We start from the raw sequence: 19135 nt of genomic DNA, 5'->3' as shown, positions 1-19135 counted from the left end.
CTTTCTCAAGGAAGAGGAAAAGAAGGCTGATGAACCCAAAATCAATCATAGGCGAGAGAGAGGGAAGGCATAGCAAAACCCCAAAAGGGAGCGAAGAGATCGCCCTATTACAAAAAAGAGACGAGAGACGAGAGAGAGGAAACTACAACGCGTTGAGGAACGGAGCAAAAGAGAAACCGAAAAGAAACTAGAAATCTAAAACCACTCTAGTTCTTAGGCTTAGGCCAGAAGAACATCGCCGCGTTGACCACGGTCGCGATGATACCCGAGATCCACCAGGCGACTCCAGGCTGAGGGTGGAACCTCCAGACGAGAGCGAAGCAGATTCCTCCCACGTTTCCGAAGGCTCCGACGAGACCGGACATGACTCCGTTGTTGTAGGCGTTGCAGTGAGGGACGAGAGAGAAGTTGGCTCCGTTGGCCATCTAGAAGGAAGGGAGTGGGAGGGAGGAAGAAAGGGTCAGCGATGGGAGCGGGAGCGGGAGCGGGAGCGGATGAACCTCGTTGGCGAAAGCGATGGCGACAACGAAGAGGGTCATTCCGGCGAGAGAAGGGACTTCGGTGACGGAGAGCCACTGTCCGAAACCGATGCTGAGGAAGGAGGAGAGAAGAGAAGGAGGTCAGCGTCGGGTTTTTGATCTCGTTCGATTCGAAGCCTTCGTTCGATAGACTCACCAAAGGATACCCTGGATGAGACCGAGAGCAGCAGTGAAGTGGACCTTGGACTTGACTCCGAATTTAGCGTAGAGGACATCGGCGAAAAGTCCTGAAGGAAAGGAAGGAGAAGAGCAAAGTCAGCGAAGGTCGAAAAGGAGAGAGCGTGAGAAGGCAGTCGACTCACCTCCGAGAGGTCGAGTGAACAAGTTGAGGAATCCGAAGATGGAAGCGAGGTATCCGGCGTTGAGCATACCGAGATCGGGGTGGGACTTGAGGTAGTCGTTGGCCAAGTTGGAGTCGACTGAGGGAGGAAGAAGAAGACGCGTCAGATCGAGTCGATTCGAGAGGTGGGAGGAGGATCGAAAGACTCACCAGCAAGCTCGAATCCGAAAGTAGTGGCGTACATGAAGGCAGGGAGCCAGGTGAGAGGGTTGAGGAAGATCTGAAGAGCGGATTTGAGAGTGAGAGCCTCGTTGACAGCGACGTCCAGCTCCGACTTGCCTGCGAGCGAGAAGAAAAGGAAAGAGGGTCAGCGACTGGATCTCTAGAGTTCGAAAACAGAAGCGAGGAGGAAGAGATACTTACGGACAACAGCATCTCCATGAGCGTCGTACTCGTCGTCGTCTCGAACAGCCTGAACGGAAACGTTTCCTGCCTCCTTCTCCTGAGCCTTGTGAGCCTGGAGAGCGGCCTCGTCTCGGTCGAGCTGGATCTCGTGTCCGTTCATGACGGCTGCCATAGTAGCGGGAGTCTGATGTCGAGCAGACCAAGGTCCAGAGGGGCAGTCGGTACCGCTGAGGAAGAGAGAAGAAGCGAAGGAGGTCAGCGAGGGGGAGCCGAGAGAGACGCGTCGAACAAACTGGAAGTTTGAACGTACAGGAGCATGGTAGCAACAGCGGTGAGGAGAAGGATGGGGACGGGGACGACAGCGAAAGCGGCTCGCCAAGCGACCTGAGAAAAACGAATCAAGACGAGGGGGGAGGTCAGTTCGAGAAGAGGAAGACGATACGAAGCAGATAGAGAGGACGAACGTGTTGAGACATTCCAGCGGAGGTGTGAAGAGCGTGGTAGAGCGAGACCATGACGGCGTAGGTGACTCCTCCTCCCATGTTTCCCTGTTGGTGAGAGAGTAAAGAAGGAAGAGAGTCAGCGATGAAGTAGTTCGAGAGAGAAGAGAGCGAGAGAGAGATAAAAGGAACGAACCCATCCACCAACGAGAGCGTTCGCAGTTCCAACGATGTTCTTGTCGAAGAAGACGGTGGTCCAGACGAGGCAGGGAACGAAAGTAGCTCCGAGGATACCAATGAAGAATCGAATGACAAGAAGGCCGTGGTAGTTGGTCACGGTTCCGGCGAGCCCAGACGGGATGGCACCCAAGACGAGAAGAGTAGACATGACCCTCCTAGGTCCGTACCTGAAGAAAGAACCAACGAAGAAAAAAAAGAGGGCGAGTCAGCCAAGGGAGGTCGGGAGCTCGAGATGGCAGGATTGGACTCGACGCGTCGACGACGAGGACAAGAGAACGAGGAGGAGAACGTACCTGTCGACGATGGGACCGACGAAGAGTCGAATGACGAGACTGAGGAAGAGAAGGAAGAGGGAGGACGCGTTAGTCGAGTCACTTGGCGAGATGAAGAAGAAGCGACGAAGGAAGAGAGAGAAAGGAAGAGAGGACGAACGTAGCACAAAGAGCAGTGATGTTGGAGTTTCCGACCTGAGCAGTGGTGAGTCCGAGGTCGACCTTGATGGCCTCAGGGATAAGGGGAGGGAAGGCGAACCAGGAGAGGACTGTCGGAGGGGAAAGAGCGAGAGAGAGAAGCAGGTCGTTAGCTTGTGAGACGAAACGAACGAGAACGCGAAGAAGAACGAGAGAGGATGCGAAAAACGTACAAGCAACGAAGAATCCGAGCCAAGCGAGATGGAAGTTGATGCACTCCTGAGACCTGAAGTTGAGGATAGGGAGAGTAGCACTGATGGAAGAAACGAGGATGGTGAGACGCAAAGATAAGGATCAGCCCACGATCGAAGAGAGTAGAACGAGAAGAGGAAAGATCAAGGAGACTCACCACTTGAGGTTGACGGGGTTGATGACTGGAGCAGACCAAAGACTCGACCACTTGAAGGGAGGAGGAACGAAGACGCTGGTCTCAGGCCTGACAGCCTGATCGTAGGCGGGCTGCTGTCGCTTCTCCTCCGACGTGGGGACGATTTCGTTGACGCTCGCGCTCGAAGTGTTGGACCTAGCCTTCTCGACGGACATGGTTGATGAGGAAGTGGAGAGGGAGGAAGGGAGGGAAGGAAGGGGAGAGGAGGAGTGAAGTGAGGGGTGTGGTTGTTGGTGGAAAGGAAGGAAGGACCAGTTAATCTTGAGGTTTTGAAGGGTCAAAATCACCGTCCATATCTTTGGGAATAGCCCTGCCCCGCGCTGATTGTAAGGAGAGTTTCACGCCTCAGGCACGGAAAAGCAGAGAGGCGGATCTGATCGATGAGCCTCCAACGGGGTACCAAGGGATTGACAGGCGGAGATCGAAAACGGTGAAGCAGAAACAGAGAGAGGTCGAGGTGGGCTGAAGAGTTGGAGGGAGGTTTCGACGCGTCTGTTTCGAAAGAGAAATGTAAAATACGAAAACATATGGGAGGTCAGCAGGTGAAGAGGGACGTGCAAATCATCGAGTTGTCCACAGGTAGCCAAATTTTGATCAACTTTGAAGCCGACGGAGCTAGAACGCCCCAAAAGCAGCCTCACGATAAGAGCTTTCGCCCCTTCGTCTTCTTTCTGGGTTGGGCTTTGACTTCGCTCTCCTCTTCCCACCCCAACCAACCAACCATCAAGAATCCATTCTCTAACCTCAACATGTCTCCCATAGCAGATCCACCCCCTCCAGCAACCGCAACGTCCTTCTCTCATCCTCCAACGGACGAGGGAGCTGGTTCGAGCTCTCCTCCAAAGACTCGGATCTTTGTAGTTGGTCTGGGTAGTGAGTTCTTCTTCTTCTTTTCGCCCCTTGGCTCACCTTGAACAGCCGCTGGGGATCTTGGGAACTGACTGACCTCGCTCTCTTGCTTCTTGTTCCTTTGTAGTGGTTGGAATCGGTTCGTCTTTTCCTCCCCGACTTCTCTCCTCGTCGGCGCTGCGTAGAGGCTCGGAGTTGAGACCGTTCTGACTGGCTCTCTCCCTCTTTCCTCAGCTTTCATCGAGAAGGTCCTGGCCTCCGACGTCGATGGACGCTACAAGATCATCACGTGTGGAGAGGAGAGGCATCTTGGTCAGTTCGAGTTTCTTCTCTGAGATGAAGAGAAGGGCAAGAGGATGGGAGCCCTCCTTATCTTTGCGCTCTTTCCTTCCATTCCAAGCTCATTATTTCTCTCCCTTCTTCACCTTTCTTCTTCCTTTTTTCTCTACCAGCTTACAACAGGTCCGTACTATACCCTCCAGGTGTTTCTTGAGCTCAGGCTTGTCTTCGAATCGCTGCTGATCCTCTCTTTCCCCTCTCCTCCCTCTCGCCTTTGGTTTTCTTCGATCTCGAACAGGGTTGGCCTGACCGAGTTCTTCGAGCACCGAAACGTTTCGAGTTTATACCTGCAGAGTCCAGAATGGGTGAGTCTAATCCTCATTTGCTCTCTGTCGTCTCCGTCGTCTTCATCGACTTGCAACGAGCTCGAAGGAATTCCAGGGCTGACTCTCGTCTTACGCCTCCCTTCTTCTTCTCCTCTCCTCAGTACCACGCACACGAGCAAGGTCGCTTCGAGTTCTACGTTGGCCAGCAAGTCGTCCTCATCGATCACGAGAAGAAGATCGCTCACACCGACACTGGGCACCAGTACGAGTTCGATATCTGTGTCGTGAGTTCAGATCTATCGGAGGGAAGAAGAGCGTCTGCTCGATCTTCCGTCGTCAACTTCACGCCCAAGCTGACCAAGTCCTTCACTCTTCCCCTCAGATCGCCACTGGAAGTGATGCTGGTATGCCTCCTTACTGCTCTTTTGACCGAGGAAAGAAGACCAAGGGAGTCTTCGTCTACCGAAACATCTGTGAGCTCGTCTCTTCCTTTCTCGTCGCCTCGCTCTCCTCTCTTTCTCCCTCTCCTTTTCTCTCCTTCGCTCTCCTGCTCTCTTTCGCCATCTCGATATCTACATCTCCTCGCTAACTCTCCTCCCCTTCTAACCCTCAGCTGATCTGGAAACCATCATCGAGTACGGAGGTCTCCCTCACATCAAGACCGCTACAGTCGTCGGAGGAGGTCTTCTCGGTCTGGAAGCAGCGAAGGCATTGTATGACATGCACGAGATCGAAGAGCAAGTTTTCTTCCTGTCTTCATCGTCCTTCTCGAGCCCAACTTTACGACTCGCTGACCTTCTTCCCCTCTCCTTCGTCTCTCGCAGCGTCAGGTTCGTCGTCTGCCCCTTTTCTCTTCCCCTTTTCGAGCCTAATATCTGACTCTCTTTCCTTCTCTTTCCTCTCTGACAGCATCATCAACCGAACCGGATACCCTCTCTCTCGTCAGCTCGACGCCAGTGCGGGAGAGATGGTCCTTCGTCGAATCGAAGCTCTCGGAGTCAAGGTTCACACGAACGTTAACGTCAAGGACATGCTCATCGAGAAGGACGAGGATGGAGGAGATGTGTTTAAGGGATTCGAGTTCGATGACGGAGAGGTTGTTGGTTCGTCTCGATCTTCTTTCCTCCCTCGTTTTCTTCGCTTGCCGCTTCTTCTCCTTCTTCGAAGCCTTCACTGACTCGCTCTCGTGCACTGCTTCCCGTCATCTTACAGAGGCTGATCTGGTAATCATGGCTGTTGGAATTACCCCTCGAGACGATCTCGCTCGAAACTCAGGGATCAAGGTTCACCCTCGAGGTGGGATCGACGTCGACGACTCGCTCATGACCAGTGCGAAGGACATCTACGCCATGGGAGAGTGTGCGAGTTGGCGAGGTCACACTTACGGACTCATTGCCCCTGGAGTCGAGGTACGCTCAGCTTTTCTTCGAGCTCGAGCTCGACGACCTTTGACTAACTCGACGCGTCTTTCTCCTCTTTCTCTTTCTCCTCAGATGGCCGATATCCTCTGCTTCAACCTCTGTCAGACTCAGACCAACCTCGGAAGCTTCAAGCCCCGGTGAGTTACTCCCAGCTTCTCCACAAGCTCGAAGATCTCGCTGACCTCGCTCGTCTTCTTTCAGAAAAATGAACAACCCCGATCTCTCCACCAAACTCAAGCTCATGGGAGTCGATGTCGCCTCCTTGTTCGTTCCTTCTCTCCCTTCCCTCGATCCCTTCGATTTCGCTTCTGACTTTCGATCACTCCTTCTCGCAGCGGAAACTTCTTCGCCGACATCACCGTCAACAAACCCACTCGTCCTCTGGTCGAAACCGTCCCTCGAGCTCGAACGGCCGCTCCTCGCATCGAACTCGAACTCGACGACACCACCACCGAATCCAAACCCTCCTCTTCCGCTCCCGTCGTTCTGGAAGTCATCAGCAGTCGAGAGGACGGCAAGAAGGTCAAGCAGGCCGTTGCGAAGAAGGAGGAGGAGATCAAGAGTCTCGTCTTCCAAGATCCCGTCGCTGGAACCTACAAGAAGTACCTCTTCTCCAAGGACGGGAAGTACCTGCTCGGAGGAATGATGGTTGGGGATGTGAGCGATTTCGTCAAGCTCGTGGCGATCACGAAGAAGAAGAAGGCTCTCGACGTGGATCCGGCGACGTTCATCGTCGGTGCGAAGAGTGGAGAGGACGACGGAGCCGATCTCGACGATGATACTCAGGTTTGCTCGTGTCATGTGAGTTCTACATAATTTCGTTCGTGTAGTGTAACAGTCGAAGGAGGAAGGACTGACGCGGCTTCACTCTTCCCTTCTCGTCTACAGAACGTCACCAAGGGCCAGATCGCTGCTTGCATCAAGTCTGGAGAGGCCAAGGACTTCGCTGGAGTCAAGAAGTGCACCAAGGCTGGAGCCGGATGCGGTGGTTGCATCGTGAGTTACGAATTTCTCTCGTTCCTCGACGAATCGAACTGACCGACGCGTCTTCCTCCTCCCCTCTCAGCCTCTGGTCACGAGTACGTCTTTCAGCTCTAGCTCTTCTTCTCTTCAACCCGAGCTCATACCTTCTTATTTTCTCTCGTCTTCCAGACATCTTCAAGGCCGAGATGAAGAAGGCTGGGCTTTCCGTCTCCAACAACATCTGCTCTCACTTCGCCATGTCTCGAGCCGATCTCTTCCACATCGTCAAGTTCGTCCCCCCTTCTCCCCTTCGCCTCTCCTTTCTTTTCGCTGACCTCGATCTTTCCTTTCGCCTCCTTCTCGATCTCAGGATCAAGAAGCTGAAAACGTTCGACGAGGTTCTCGCCGACTGTGGAGTCAGGAAGAACGCCCTCGGATGCGAGGTCTGCAGGCCTTGCGTCGGATCCATCATCTCCTCGACCGTCGGAATCAACGCTCACGTTATGGACGCCGTTCATTTCCCCAATCAGGGTTCGTTTGATCTGCCTGAGCCTCCCCTTACCGCTCTTCCCCAACTGACGAGCCCTTCCTTCTTCTTTCTCACCAGAAACCAACGACAAGTTCCTCGCCAACATCCAACGAGACGGAACCTATTCCGTCGTTCCCCGAATGGCTGCTGGAGAAGTTACTGCTGATGGTCTCATCGCTGTCGGTCAGGTTGCGAAGAAGTGGAACCTCTGTGAGCCCGAAGTCTCGACGCGTCTCCGGATCTCGAGCGACTCGAAGCTGACTTTCTCTTCGCCTTTCTTCATTCTCAGACACCAAGATCACCGGTGGTCAACGAGTCGATCTGTTTGGAGCTCAGAGGCACGATCTCCCCGATATCTGGGCTGAGCTCGTCGCTGCTGGATTCGAGTCTGGACACGCGTGAGTTTCAAACGATCTCGTCTCGGCAAGATGACGAAGAGACTGAGCCTCTCCTCTCTCCTCTCTCTTCCTCTTCAGCTACGGAAAGTCTCTTCGAACCGTCAAGTCTTGCGTCGGATCTTCCTGGTGTCGATACGGAATCGGAGATTCGGTCGGACTCGCCGTTCAGCTCGAGACTCGATACAAGGGTGTGAGGTCCCCCCACAAGGTTAGTTTTTGTTCTAACTTTCTCCCTTCGCTTTGGGCTATTTTTTGAGCTGACCCGACTGCTTCTTCGTCTACACAGTTCAAGGGCGGTGTCAGTGGTTGTGTTCGAGAGTGTGCCGAGGGTACGTCTCGTTTCGTTCTCTCTCCCGCTTCGTTGCTGACCTCCACTTCCTTTTTCTTTCGCAGCTCAATCCAAGGACTTCGGACTCATCGCTACCGACAAGGGATGGAACATCTACATCGCAGGTAAGTCTCTCGTCGAGTTCGCATCTCGAGTTAGAAGCTTCGAACTGACCGGCATCTTGTTCTCTTCGCTCTCACCCAAGGAAACGGAGGAGCCGTTCCCAAACACGGTCTTCTCTTCGCTTCGGACGTCCCTCCTTCCAAAGTCATCCAGATCCTCGATCGATACCTCATGTACTACATCTACACCGCGGACAGGCTCCAGAGGACTGCCCGATGGATCGAAACCTTCGACGGAGGAGTCGAGAAGCTTCGTCGAATCATCCTGGATGATGAGCTTGGAATCTGTGCTGAGCTGGAGAAGTCGATGAACGAGCTTGTGGGGACGTACGAGTGCGAGTGGACGCGTGAGTTGCCCTCTTCTCTCCTCCGTCGCCCTCTTCTTCCCTCCCTTTCCTTCTCCATCCGTGCTGACGACCCTCTTCTGTTCCTCCCCTCTTCCAGGTGTCGTGAACGAGCCGGAGCGTCGGAAGCAGTTCAAGCAGTTCGCCAACACCGACGAGAACGCCGCTCCCATCGTGGAGAGGAAGATCGAGAGGAACCAGCCAGCCATCGCCGAATGGCCCAAGGACTTCCCAGCAGTCAAGCTCAACAAGTCCGATATCCACACCCCTGTCGCTGAATGGCAATGGAGCAAGGTCGCCTCGAGATCTCACTTGATGCCTTCGTCGGAAGGAACGACTTCGGTCTCCGTTCTCGTTGGAGACACTCAGCTCGCTATCTGGGACGTTCCTGGGAGGGGATTGTATGCAGCGCAGCAGATGTGCCCCCATAAGCGTGAGTCTCTCTTCGACCCTTTATTCCTTCATCTATCCAGCACGCGGGCTGTCTCCCATCCTCTTCCTCCTTCATTCGTGTTCGTTTGAAACGCCAGCTGACTCTCCAATCTTCCTCCCTTCGTCTGTCTTCCTCTTCAGGATCCCAAACTCTCTCGTACGGAGTCGTTGGAGACGATGAGAACGGTCGAGTGGTGAGTGCTCTCTCTTGTTCGAAAAGACGACGCGTCGAAGCTGACTCGTTCCCCTTTCTCCCGCCTTTCTCCTCTTTCCTCCCTCTCCAGTTCGTCGCCTGCCCCCTTCACAAGCGTCAATACGCTCTCGATGACGGAGACTGCCTGAACGACAACGACTACAGCATCATCACCTTCGACGCGAAGGAGGAGGACGGAGACCTTTACATTCGACTCCCTCCCGTCGACGAGCTCGACGCCGTTCTCGGAACTTCCAAGGTTCGTTCCCAACCTCCGTTTTCGCTCTCTTACATACCTCTGTCTCCACTTTCCTCTCAACTTCGAAACTGACCAACCCTCTTCTCTCCTTCCTTTCCTCGCTCTTTCAGTGGATGGTCACTCAAGCCACCTCGGAAGCTCTCGGTCGTGGCGCTGCGACGAAGATTCTCGAGATCGTCGGTCCTGAAGACGAGGGATCCGCTCATGGTCACGGAGGTGCTGAGGCTCCCAGCGGAGACTCGTGCGGTGGTGGGGGAGGTGGGAAGTTGGCTTGGTAGATTTTGGTCTCTCTCTTTTCTCGTATCGATTTCTCAGCACACGCGCGCGCTCCTAGAATTTGTTTCGCTTCGGTTTCGTCTTTGTTCTCCCTTATGTCTTGCATGCCTATGTCCTTCTCCCCCTTCGATCGAGCTGAGAAAGCAAGGATGAAAGTGGGCGGAAGTTGAACGACGCGACGAAATGCAGTTCGATTCCTCGGTCTTCGCTCTCTCGTTTATGCTCAAAACGTTTCGCAATCTTCTGAGGAACGATATGCCTCCAGAGGTGAGACCTGATTCAGCCACACTTTACTTTCTACCAGGATCCTTCAAGGAGAAGGAGGCTCTTCGACCCGATGAACTTCGAGTCGGACTTCGTCGCCTTCCTTTCCTCTCACTCTACCATTTTTTTGTTCGCCTAGAGTTCTCACTTCTCTCTCCCCATCTTCGTTTTCATGTCGGCTTTATCTTTCGTCTCTTTGGTTCCTCTCTGCTTCCCTTCTCGTTGCCTCGACTTTGTTTGTTTTGATTCTCTCGTCTCTGCCCTCGTCTATACAAGCGCGTATCTCTCTTTACCTTTTGATCGAGCTTTAATTTCGAGATCCCATGTCCCTTCTGCAGTTCAGTGGTTCGAAGACGCAGATTTTCTCCGGCGGAGAGGCGGTTGCTAAGGAACAAGGTAGAGGCTCTCTCTTCGGTGTCGCCCACCTTCCTCCTCGCAAACGCTCACCTGCCTCTCTCGAAGGAACGATGGACGACATCACTTACAACCCAGGACTGAACCCAGGAGAGCAGCGAGATGCTAAGGAGAAGGTGCTTCATCATGGAAGAAGGGTTTCGTAGTGAGTGTACATGCAGAAGAACGGGGGAAGAGGGAGGAGGAAGAAGGGAAGGAGTTGAGCTTGAGCTCTTTCGACGAAGGGGGTTCTTTCCGACGACGAGAACGCTGATGGATTTGCCTTTTCGTCGTTGTCTTGCAGTTTCTATGACCGTGAGTGCATCCTTCCTTCCCTGCTTGCTGCTGGGCGCTGGAATCCTTGCGAGAGGTCGAGGAGAAAGGAGGAGGGAGAGGGGAGGAGAAGAAGAAGGGCAGAACTGCAGCTCTCCTGCCTTCTTCCCTCGTCCACGCTCCTTCTTCACCGACTCCAAGTTGCTTCTCGTACAGAAGCTTCTCTCGCGTCTTCCTCGTTTCGAGAAGGAGTTTGTTCGCAGAGCTTTGATGCGCGTCCAGCGACTGACCTGTCCTCTCTTGCTCTCTCCCCTTAAGACGACGTCGGCAACTATTCTTTCTCCCAGAATCATCCGATGAAGCCTCATCGAATGAGAATTACCCATAACATCGTCACGGCATACGGTTTGATAGACAAGATGGATGTTCTGGTGAGCGTGGATATGGGAGAAAGGGACGCAGGGAAGGGATGCTGATTCCTTTGTTTCTTTCTTTGCTTCCCTCCCTCCCTCCTCCTTCCCAGAGACCCAAACGAGCAACACCTTCGCAAATCACTCGATTCCATACCGACGACTACGTGGATTTCCTCCTCAAAGTCACGCCAGAGACTGTGAACGAGCTCACCGGACACGGGACGAGATGTGAGCTTCAGCTTCAGCCCTCCGTTGGGAGGTGGGAGGAGAGCTTTGAGACGAGCGAAGAAGCTGATCCATTATGCTTTCACAGACATGGTTGGTGATGATTGTCCTGCTTTCGAGGGAGTGTTCGAATTCTGCTCTATATCTGCTGGTGGTTCGATCTGTGAGTCCTCGAGTCCCAGCTCTCCTCCTGGTCCCTCCATCTCCCTTCGGGTTCGAGCTCACCTGCTCTCCGTTTCTCTTCGCAGCCGCCGCTGAACGACTCAATTTGGGAGCATGCGAGACTGCGATCAACTGGGCTGGAGGCCTTCATCATGCGAAGAAGAGAGAAGCTTCGGGTCCGCTTTCGCCTTTTCAGCCCCCCTCTAGCTCGTGCTTCCTCTTCTTCGTGCTTACTCCCTCCCTCTCGTTCGGCCTGGCTATCCCCAGGTTTCTGCTACGTGAACGACATCGTCCTCGGTATCTTGGAGCTCCTTCGGTGAGCTCTTTCACCCTTCGTCTCGACAAAGACTTGCTTCTCGTCTGACTGACTTTCGTCTCCTTCCGCTCGTCGTCCTCGTCTTTCTTCAGAGTCCATCCTCGAGTCCTGTACATCGATATTGACGTCCATCACGGAGATGGAGTTGAGGAGGCTTTCTTCACGACGTGAGCGTCTTCTCATCCCTCTTCGAAAGCAACCCGGGCGTTCAACGAGCTGACCTCTTCCTTCCCTAGAGATCGAGTCTTCACTTGCTCGTTCCATCAGTTCGACGGGAACTTCTTCCCGGGAAGCGGTGACGTCCGAGTAAGCTTTTCGTTCATTTTCTCGATCCGCAGAGCGGAGTGAACGCAGCCATTCGTCCCGAGGAAAGGCGGCTCGTTTACTCTTGCTGACTTCCGCCTCTACTTTTCTCTTTCCTTCAAAGGATGTCGGATATGGAAAGGGAAAGAACTACGCTGCCAACATCCCGCTTCGAGATGGAATAGACGATGAGTCTTATGCCAGCATCTTCAAACCGGTTCGTCTTGTTTCCCTCCGTCTTCTTCGAAACTTTGAGGCCTGACACACCTCCCTATACCTCGGTGTACAGGTTGTCCAGCACATCATGGATTGGTATCAGCCTGGGGCCGTCGTGATTCAGGTCAGTCAACGTCTCATCTCTCTCCTCCTTTCCGCTTTCCGTCGAGCTTACGGATTCTTCCATGTTTTCTTTCCTGCTCAGTGTGGAGGAGACTCGTTAGCTGGAGATAAACTTGGGTCGCTCAACCTCAGCATGAAGGGTGCGTCGTCTCTTCTTCGTTTCTTCTGCTCGATATCGCCTTGTCTCGTCTCGTTTCGTTTCGTCGCCTCGGCCTCGCTGATCGTCTCTGTCCGCTCCTTCAGGTCACGGAGAGTGCGTCAAGTTCGTCCAAGACTTCGGATTACCGACGATGCTTCTAGGAGGTGGAGGATATACCGTCAAGGTAGGTTCTTCTCTCGACGACGTTCGGTCCTCGTTGGACTGTCGAAACGAAGATCTGACCAACATTCTCCTTTCTTTCCTTCTCAGAACGTCGCCAGGACCTGGGCCAACGAGACTGCAATCGTCCTTGGGGAAGAACTAGACGAAGATATGCCTTACAACGAGTAGTGAGTCTTGCGTTTGGCCTTCGTCTCCTCGGTCGTTTGTCCCTCGTCGCTGATCAACGACCGCGTCTTCCCTCGCTCCAGCTTCGAATACTTCGGACCTCGGTTCAAGCTCGAGAGCATGAGGAGTAACATGGACAATCAGAACTCGCCGGAGTATCTCGAGAACATCAAGTGGGTTCTACCCCGCTCGATTTCGTTGAATCGAACTGACACTTCCTCTCTTGCTTCTGTCAATCGCAGGACGAGGATCATCGAATCGCTTCGAAGCATGCCCTTCGCACCATCTGTTGGAATGCACGAGGTCCCTTCTATCTCGGTCGGAGAAGCCATCAGGGTTGTAGACTCGGAGGAGGGAAGCGAGGACGAAGACGACGTCGACGTTCAGATTTCACGTGAGTCGTCTCTTTTTTCGTCTGCGATCTCTGCGATTTCCCAAAGCTTACTTCCTTCTCCTCTCTTCTTTCCCAATCAGATCGACTCACGGACATCCATCGCTCCTCCGCTCGCAAACAAGCCAAAACCGCTTCGATGGCTCGCCAACAGCAACGAGCGAACGCAAGAGCTTCTCAGATGGACGTCGACGGCGACGACGAGGAGGATCATCACCATCACCACGACCAGAACCATACTTCTCCACCCGACTTCTTCTCCTCCACCTCTCGCTTCCAACAGTCCTTCGCCTCCCGTCCGCCCATCCTCTACAACAACTCGACGGGGAACGCCTCTCCGTCCATCTCCCTCGCCACCGTGGCCGAACAGATGAACATCGCTACCAACGGGAGGAACGGCAGTGGAGCAGCTCGTCGGGCAGGAGGAAGGAGCACCTTCGCTCGAGGAAGGGAGGAGGTGAAGAAGCAGAAGAGGAACTTCTTTGCTGGAGGGTCGCCGTTGCCTGTGCTTTCTGGAGGAGAGGGTTGGTGACGAGGGTAGACTAGACCATGCTAGTCTTTCAGAAGAGACGGTTCCCCGTATCTCTCTATCTCCTTCGTAGCGTCTCTCTTTCACTCTCGTGAGCTTCCCTTTTCTTTGATCTTTCCCTCTTCACGTCTTGAAATGCCCCTCCCTTTCCACTTCTTCGATTTCTTTCACGTCATCCTTTTGATATCTCTTTTCAACTACCATGCCTTCGTATCTTCACCGCTCAAGATTGCTGCTGAGGAGGCAAATCAACGAGGGCGAGTCGACACGCCAAGGGCGACGCGTCGAGAGAGAACTCTCTTCCTCATTTGACTGCTGATTGCATCAACTTGATCAGATCAGACCCGCCGCTTGTAGATTGGGTACGCCTTGAGGCTGATGATCTCTTACGGTAAACGATTTACAAATACGAGCTGCACGGCGATGTCAATCTTTGCAACACCCTTGAGACTGACTATCTCCCTCTCTTCACTGTTTCCTACTCCCCCATTGATCTCCTTCCTTCTCTCCCTCCGGATCTCACAGAGTTCTCGCCAGTTTCTCCGTCAAAACCCACGACGCCTCGAACGGTTCGAGGCGTTCCGTCTCGTTTTCTCGTTCTCTGTCCAAATCGCTCTACCCTCCATACCCCTCCTGTAACTCGGTCGATGGAAATCGTCCTTTCAAACGTCGTCGAGGTCCTGAGAGAAGGACGAAGCGCTCGCTCGCTCGTCGGGGACCTCTCGCCCGCTCCCGTTCTCTCACCCTCGATCTCCTCAGATACAGAGGTCATTCAAATTTCATCCTAAAGCTACAAAGTCCGAGGTCTACCATCCATTAAGGAACAGGTCTAGGTCTCCCACCACCGCCGCCTGTCAACGTAAAGCCCGAAACCACAAAGTCAGCTCTCTCGTCTCGTCTCGTCTCCTCTCTCTTCTCCTTCCCTCTCCTCGGTCGAATCGAACGCACCCATCCCACCCCCAACGGCTTGTTTCTTTCCTCCTCCACCACCAGCCGCTAAACCTTGCACCCCAGGTCCATTCCTCAGCGGCGCGATGGGTCGTTGGACCTTCACGGGAGACGCTGGAGGAATGGGTCGTTTGGTCAACGAGAAGCGAGGGACTCGTTTGTGAGTATCCCAGAGCTGAGCATGAGTTCCTGAGCCGAGAGGACGGGAGGTATCTTCGGGATGGAGGGGAGAAGAGGGAGGAATGGAGGGACTGGACGGGAGGGGAAGGAGAGGAGAGGAGAGTGAGCGAAGTTTGAGGAGCGACACGAGAGGGAAAGAAGGCGAAAGGAGGTGAAAGGACGCACTCCCAGAGACCTTGAGATCCGGGTTGGATGGAGGGATTGGCGATGAAAGGGTGCGCTTCTGTTTCGTCGAAGGAACAGGAGGGGAAAAAAAGGAAAGAGTCAAATCGAGTCGCGTCGAACGTAGAGTTGAGTTTCGTCGTGCACCGACCCGTATTCAGAACGTAGTCGTCCAGCGACATCAGGTCTGGCGGAGATTGAAGAAGGTAGTGATATCTGATCGAGAGAAAAGAAGGAAAAGTCAGCGAAGAAGATGAATCGGCGACGAAGAAGACGGCGGACGGACTTGAGCGTCTCAGCGAGAACGAACGACTCCATGTTGTCCATTTTCCTGTGAACCGCCGATCAATGAAGTCAGTTAAGTACGAGCCGTAATCTAGGAGGACTCGGCGAGGGTACTAACGAAGGTTTCACCTTCCTGACGTCGCTTACAGACGAGAAACCGTACTCGACGAGGGTTGTGTTGGCCCTATTCGGACGAGGAACAAGAGTCGTCAGCAAAATATCGAAGTGGGGATGAGTGAGAGGTTCTAGGTATTTACCAAGAAGTGAACATCCGCCAGCCCTTGTCCTGAAAAGCCCGAGAGAGAGGTAAAAGAAGTCAGTTCGTCGACGCGTCGAGCGGAGAGATCGTTGAAGTGTAAACAAACCTGCCAGATCGGGTCTCCAGCTGCAAAGACGGAAGGCAAACAGCATTAGTTACCGCTTTCCTATAATCCGTTCGCGTTCAGATACTCACTCAAGCGATACATGTAGAAGACCGACCTGCAAAACGGCAACGTCAAAAAGTCAGCTATCGCTCCTCGCTTCTTCCCTCCTCCTCTCGCTTTCAAACTCACTCAATAGTCTCCGGCCTCCCAATGTACCTCGGACTGCTCTCCTTGACTCCCATCGGTCTTCCCGCGGGTGTCTTGTACAACAGCTTCCCTTCCTGATCGACGATGTTGACGAACTGCTTCGGATCGTCCTCAGCGAAGAATATGACTTTCTCGGGTTGAAGACCTGATTCGGTTAGAGCTCCCTACAAGCCATCGAAGACGAAAGGCGACGCGGAGGGAGAGTGGAGGAAGGCGAAGAGGGAAGGTCAGTCGCGTCGATCTCAAACGAGAAGAAGAAGGAGAGATGGTGGGTTCGAGAAAAGACGAACCATATAGTAACAAGTCTGCGTGACCTCCTTCGCAGTATCCAAGTCGCCTGGTCGGTTGAGTAGACGAGCTCCGAGACCGATCATAGCTCTGCGATTCCCCATAAACCACCGGCGAGAACGATTCAGCTGGACTCAAGCAACGCGGGCGACGGAGCGAGAAAATATCGACTCACCCAGCAAAACAAGTCAAATGTTCCAAACTCCCTTCGAATTTCCCTTCTTTGATTTCACCGATCGTCTACGCCGAAGGAAGGGAGGTTGAGTCAGCGAGTGAACGGAAAAGGACCTAGTGAAGGAGGAGAGGAAGGAGACGAACGACGAGTTTCCTCCCAGGAATAGACGTGACCATTCGGATGATGGTGCTGTAGGCTGTTTCCATGACGGCGGTGTACTTAAGAACGAGCGATTGAGAGAGAGGGAAGGAGGGAAGGAGGGAAGGGAGTTTAGCGTTCGTTCGGACGCGTCGTCGCGCTTTCGTTCCTTGACGAAAGCGAGGGAGAGATGGGTTGAGGGAGGGGAGAAAATATCTTACCATTCTAGCGTACTGAGGCAGTCTCCCTTGAAGAAGCTGATGTTGCTTGATGAGGTACTCGTAGTAGGAGTCGGCTACAGCGAGAACGGATCCCGAGAGAAAGTTCGTCAGTTCGAGTTCGACGCGCCGAGGATTTGCTTCGAGATCGAGAGGAATGATACGGATGATGCTCACCAGATCCACCGAAAGTGAAGATCCCCTTGAACCTGTCGATCTCGTCGGGATCGAAGCTCGTGGGCATGAGAGGAGGGTACGATGATCGAGGCGAGAGGCGAGTGTCGATTACGTCGGTGACTCGTTGAACCTGGAGAGGTAGAAGAAACGAAGAAGTCGAGGCGTGAGTGAGCGACTAGACGGAGAGGTATTTGAGGAAGAGGAAGCGGGGGAGGGTGAAAGGCTGTGTCTCGACAGAGGGGAGGAACGGGAATGCGAGCAGGAAAACGAAAATGAAGACTCACAAAGTTGAAGTACGTCTGATTACCCGTCAACTGACTTAGTCTCGTCATCTCGAGAGTCATGGAACCAGCTTTGATCCCGAACCGAGCGAGCAGCCGCCAAGAGTCAGCAAAGGACTCGATCTCGACGCGTCCTGAGATCGAGCTCACCTTCGGCCAGCGAAACACGCATGTTCGTTCCGAATCCGAAAGGTCGTCCAGGCTTGAGAGATCCGTGAGGGATTCCAGAGGCTGTCTCGAAGGCTGGGATGCTGTGAGGGAGCGAAGATGAGGGGAGTAGGGACGTGAGCTGGACGCGAGGGGCTCAGACGAGAGAGACGAGGGACGATGGACGTACAGAATCTTCCCCAGCTCCTCGGCACGATCCAGCATGAGCTGATCTCCAGTCTGATCCGAGAAGCAAAGGTAACGAGCAAGGAGAGTGGGCTCGACGCGTCCGTCACGTTCTTCCCTCTCCCTCTCGACTCACCAGATCGTATGCACTCAGTAACCCTCCCAGGTACCTGATCGTCGTCTCGAACACAGGTAGCGAAGGCCAGTACCTCTCCTCCAACACATCCGATCTCCCTCCAAAGTTGCCAGTCTCGTAGAGAAATCCTTTCGTCGTCGACCGACCCGAAATGGTGTCGAAGTCGAGAAGACGGACGTGTTCTCGAGCGAGGGAGTATTCCGAGGGGAGAGAGAGGAGGAGGAGGGTGTCGAGGGAGCTGCCAGAACGAATGGAGTGGTGGTGAGTGAATTGATCAAGGGAGGAAGAGGGGAAGGAAGGGAGAGAACGCGCACTCGATGATGGTTGCTCCCCAACCGTTGAAGGGAGAGGAAGAGAGACCTGTGTTGGGTTTGACTTCGTCGTAGCCTGTAGAGATCAGAGATCCGATCAGACTTTCATTAGTCCTATCTCCGAAAAGATAAGATCGGATCCGACTCACCCCACGCTCGTTTCTTGTAGCCCTCCCACGAGACCAAGAACCCGTTCCGAATCACCTCCCTTCTCCCTTCCAACAGTTCTTCCCTCCCGTTTCTCCCCTTGACGAACGCACTCTGCTCCGCCTGAACTCTAGGAGCGACCTTCCATGGTTTCCCCATCTTTGGTGGTTTCCATTTCTTCGCGAAATCCGGCCAGGGCTGACCGTATCGGTTGCTCTCGTTTGGCGGAGGAGCATCTCGGTTGGTGAGATCTGGAGGAGTTGGAGGGTAGATTTGGGAAAGATTCGCGAGAGGGAAAGGTCGAAAGAGGGGAGGAGAAGAAGGTGGAGGAGAGGAGAGGAGAGGGAACCATTCTGCTCCGAGAGGCAGAGAGCTCAAAGAGGGAGAGTCGGGAGGGAGGAGGGAGGCCCAGTCCTGGGTTTCGGTATCCTGTCCTAATCGGTGAATTCGAGAGTTGGCTTGAGCATTGGAAGGGAGATAAGGGTTGAATAACGCCGGATTGGAAATCGGAGGGAGTGGTAGGATCGAGGAGGAGGAGGAAGGGTGGTGTCGGTGAAGGAAGAAGAGGTAGAACAAGAGGGAGGAGATGGATCCGAACGAGAGAAGGACCAGAGTTCGATTCGACCGAACCAGAGATCGACGAGAGAGTCGGAGGGTGGAAGGAAGATCTTCTAGAGTTTTTGGGAGGAGGTGTCGCATCGCTCAAAGATCGACGTTGGGGCAGAAGGAGGGGTACGAAAAGGGAAGGAGGGAGGAAGGAGGAGCCGCGGTGAGCTTCGAAGGAGGAGGGTCATCGACTTCGTCGCCTTTAGCGACCACGACATATCAAGGGAAAGAGAGTGAATATATACTTCTCAGATTCAACTTGACCCAGTTCATTTTTCAGCAAACTTGCCCAAAAAAAGAAGCCCCGGAAACCCTCCTCCTCTCTTGACTTCGGTGAGCTCGACCTCTCCTCCCCCTTCTCGGTCCTCCCTCTTCCCTCGACTATGTACCCAGCAGCTCCATCGATCTCAATCTCGTCAGCATCACCGCACCTGCTCTCTTCCAGCTAAGTTCCGACTCACTCTCGAAATACCTACAAGGTCCCTCTCGCTCTCGCCCTCCTCTTCTGTTTTTGTTTGGTTCTCTCCGAGTTGATCGCCTCCTCTCGTCTCAGTTCTTGGTTGGACTTTCTCAGAGCTTCAGTGTCCTTCTTTCAACAAGCT

The 19135-nt window shown here is 53.7% G+C and overlaps 4 protein-coding genes across 4 annotated transcripts; 2 read left to right on the top strand and 2 right to left on the bottom strand.

Moving 5' to 3' along the window:
• Positions 1–26: 26 nt before the first annotated feature.
• BDY24DRAFT_366014 (MFS transporter) lies at positions 27–3395 on the bottom strand. The gene is made up of 13 exons (XM_076637947.1): positions 2724–3395; positions 2548–2627; positions 2337–2445; positions 2198–2236; positions 1861–2071; positions 1689–1772; positions 1535–1608; positions 1243–1451; positions 1030–1158; positions 842–958; positions 676–766; positions 501–591; positions 27–425 (listed from the first exon to the last, which is right to left on the bottom strand). The coding sequence occupies exons 1-13, from the start codon at positions 2915–2917 to the stop codon at positions 207–209; spliced, it is 1647 nt and encodes a 548-aa protein (XP_076493423.1). The 5' UTR covers positions 2918–3395; the 3' UTR covers positions 27–206.
• Positions 3396–9661, top strand: BDY24DRAFT_400633 (NADPH nitrite reductase). The gene is made up of 28 exons (XM_076641981.1): positions 3396–3635; positions 3739–3750; positions 3846–3923; positions 4064–4073; positions 4189–4255; positions 4378–4500; positions 4599–4689; positions 4830–4953; positions 4977–4979; positions 5123–5319; positions 5429–5625; positions 5710–5774; positions 5839–5901; positions 5973–6438; positions 6526–6633; positions 6704–6716; positions 6790–6889; positions 6971–7131; positions 7208–7339; positions 7419–7527; positions 7606–7735; positions 7814–7856; positions 7921–7980; positions 8061–8324; positions 8422–8754; positions 8895–8947; positions 9038–9205; positions 9316–9661. The coding sequence occupies exons 1-28, from the start codon at positions 3512–3514 to the stop codon at positions 9481–9483; spliced, it is 3462 nt and encodes a 1153-aa protein (XP_076493422.1). The 5' UTR covers positions 3396–3511; the 3' UTR covers positions 9484–9661.
• A 525-nt stretch (positions 9662–10186) lies between these two features.
• On the top strand, positions 10187–13845 carry BDY24DRAFT_400630 (uncharacterized protein). The gene is made up of 17 exons (XM_076641980.1): positions 10187–10304; positions 10443–10453; positions 10730–10842; positions 10935–11052; positions 11138–11212; positions 11298–11387; positions 11479–11527; positions 11620–11694; positions 11764–11833; positions 11955–12047; positions 12120–12170; positions 12252–12309; positions 12413–12492; positions 12579–12658; positions 12740–12829; positions 12899–13050; positions 13131–13845. Exons 1-17 carry the CDS (start codon positions 10213–10215, stop codon positions 13577–13579), a joined length of 1746 nt encoding a protein of 581 aa, XP_076493421.1. The 5' UTR covers positions 10187–10212; the 3' UTR covers positions 13580–13845.
• A 547-nt stretch (positions 13846–14392) lies between these two features.
• BDY24DRAFT_444229 (glycoside hydrolase family 47 protein) lies at positions 14393–18671 on the bottom strand (the record flags this gene model as incomplete). The annotated part of the gene is made up of 20 exons (XM_076644835.1): positions 17930–18671; positions 17784–17856; positions 17470–17707; positions 17338–17387; positions 17151–17251; positions 17004–17071; positions 16720–16849; positions 16546–16619; positions 16330–16404; positions 16187–16251; positions 16014–16101; positions 15706–15887; positions 15606–15631; positions 15517–15536; positions 15409–15437; positions 15270–15335; positions 15153–15197; positions 14870–15082; positions 14525–14775; positions 14393–14427 (listed from the first exon to the last, which is right to left on the bottom strand). The coding sequence occupies exons 1-20, from the start codon at positions 18624–18626 to the stop codon at positions 14393–14395; spliced, it is 2526 nt and encodes an 841-aa protein (XP_076493420.1). The 5' UTR covers positions 18627–18671.
• Between the last annotated feature and the right edge of the window lie 464 nt (positions 18672–19135).

Source organism: Mrakia frigida (genome assembly GCF_051309035.1).
Source record: "Mrakia frigida strain ATCC 22029 unplaced genomic scaffold BDY24scaffold_35, whole genome shotgun sequence".
Taxonomy (NCBI): Eukaryota; Fungi; Basidiomycota; class Tremellomycetes; order Cystofilobasidiales; family Mrakiaceae; genus Mrakia; species Mrakia frigida.
This window is presented reverse-complemented; position numbering and strand designations above follow the sequence as displayed.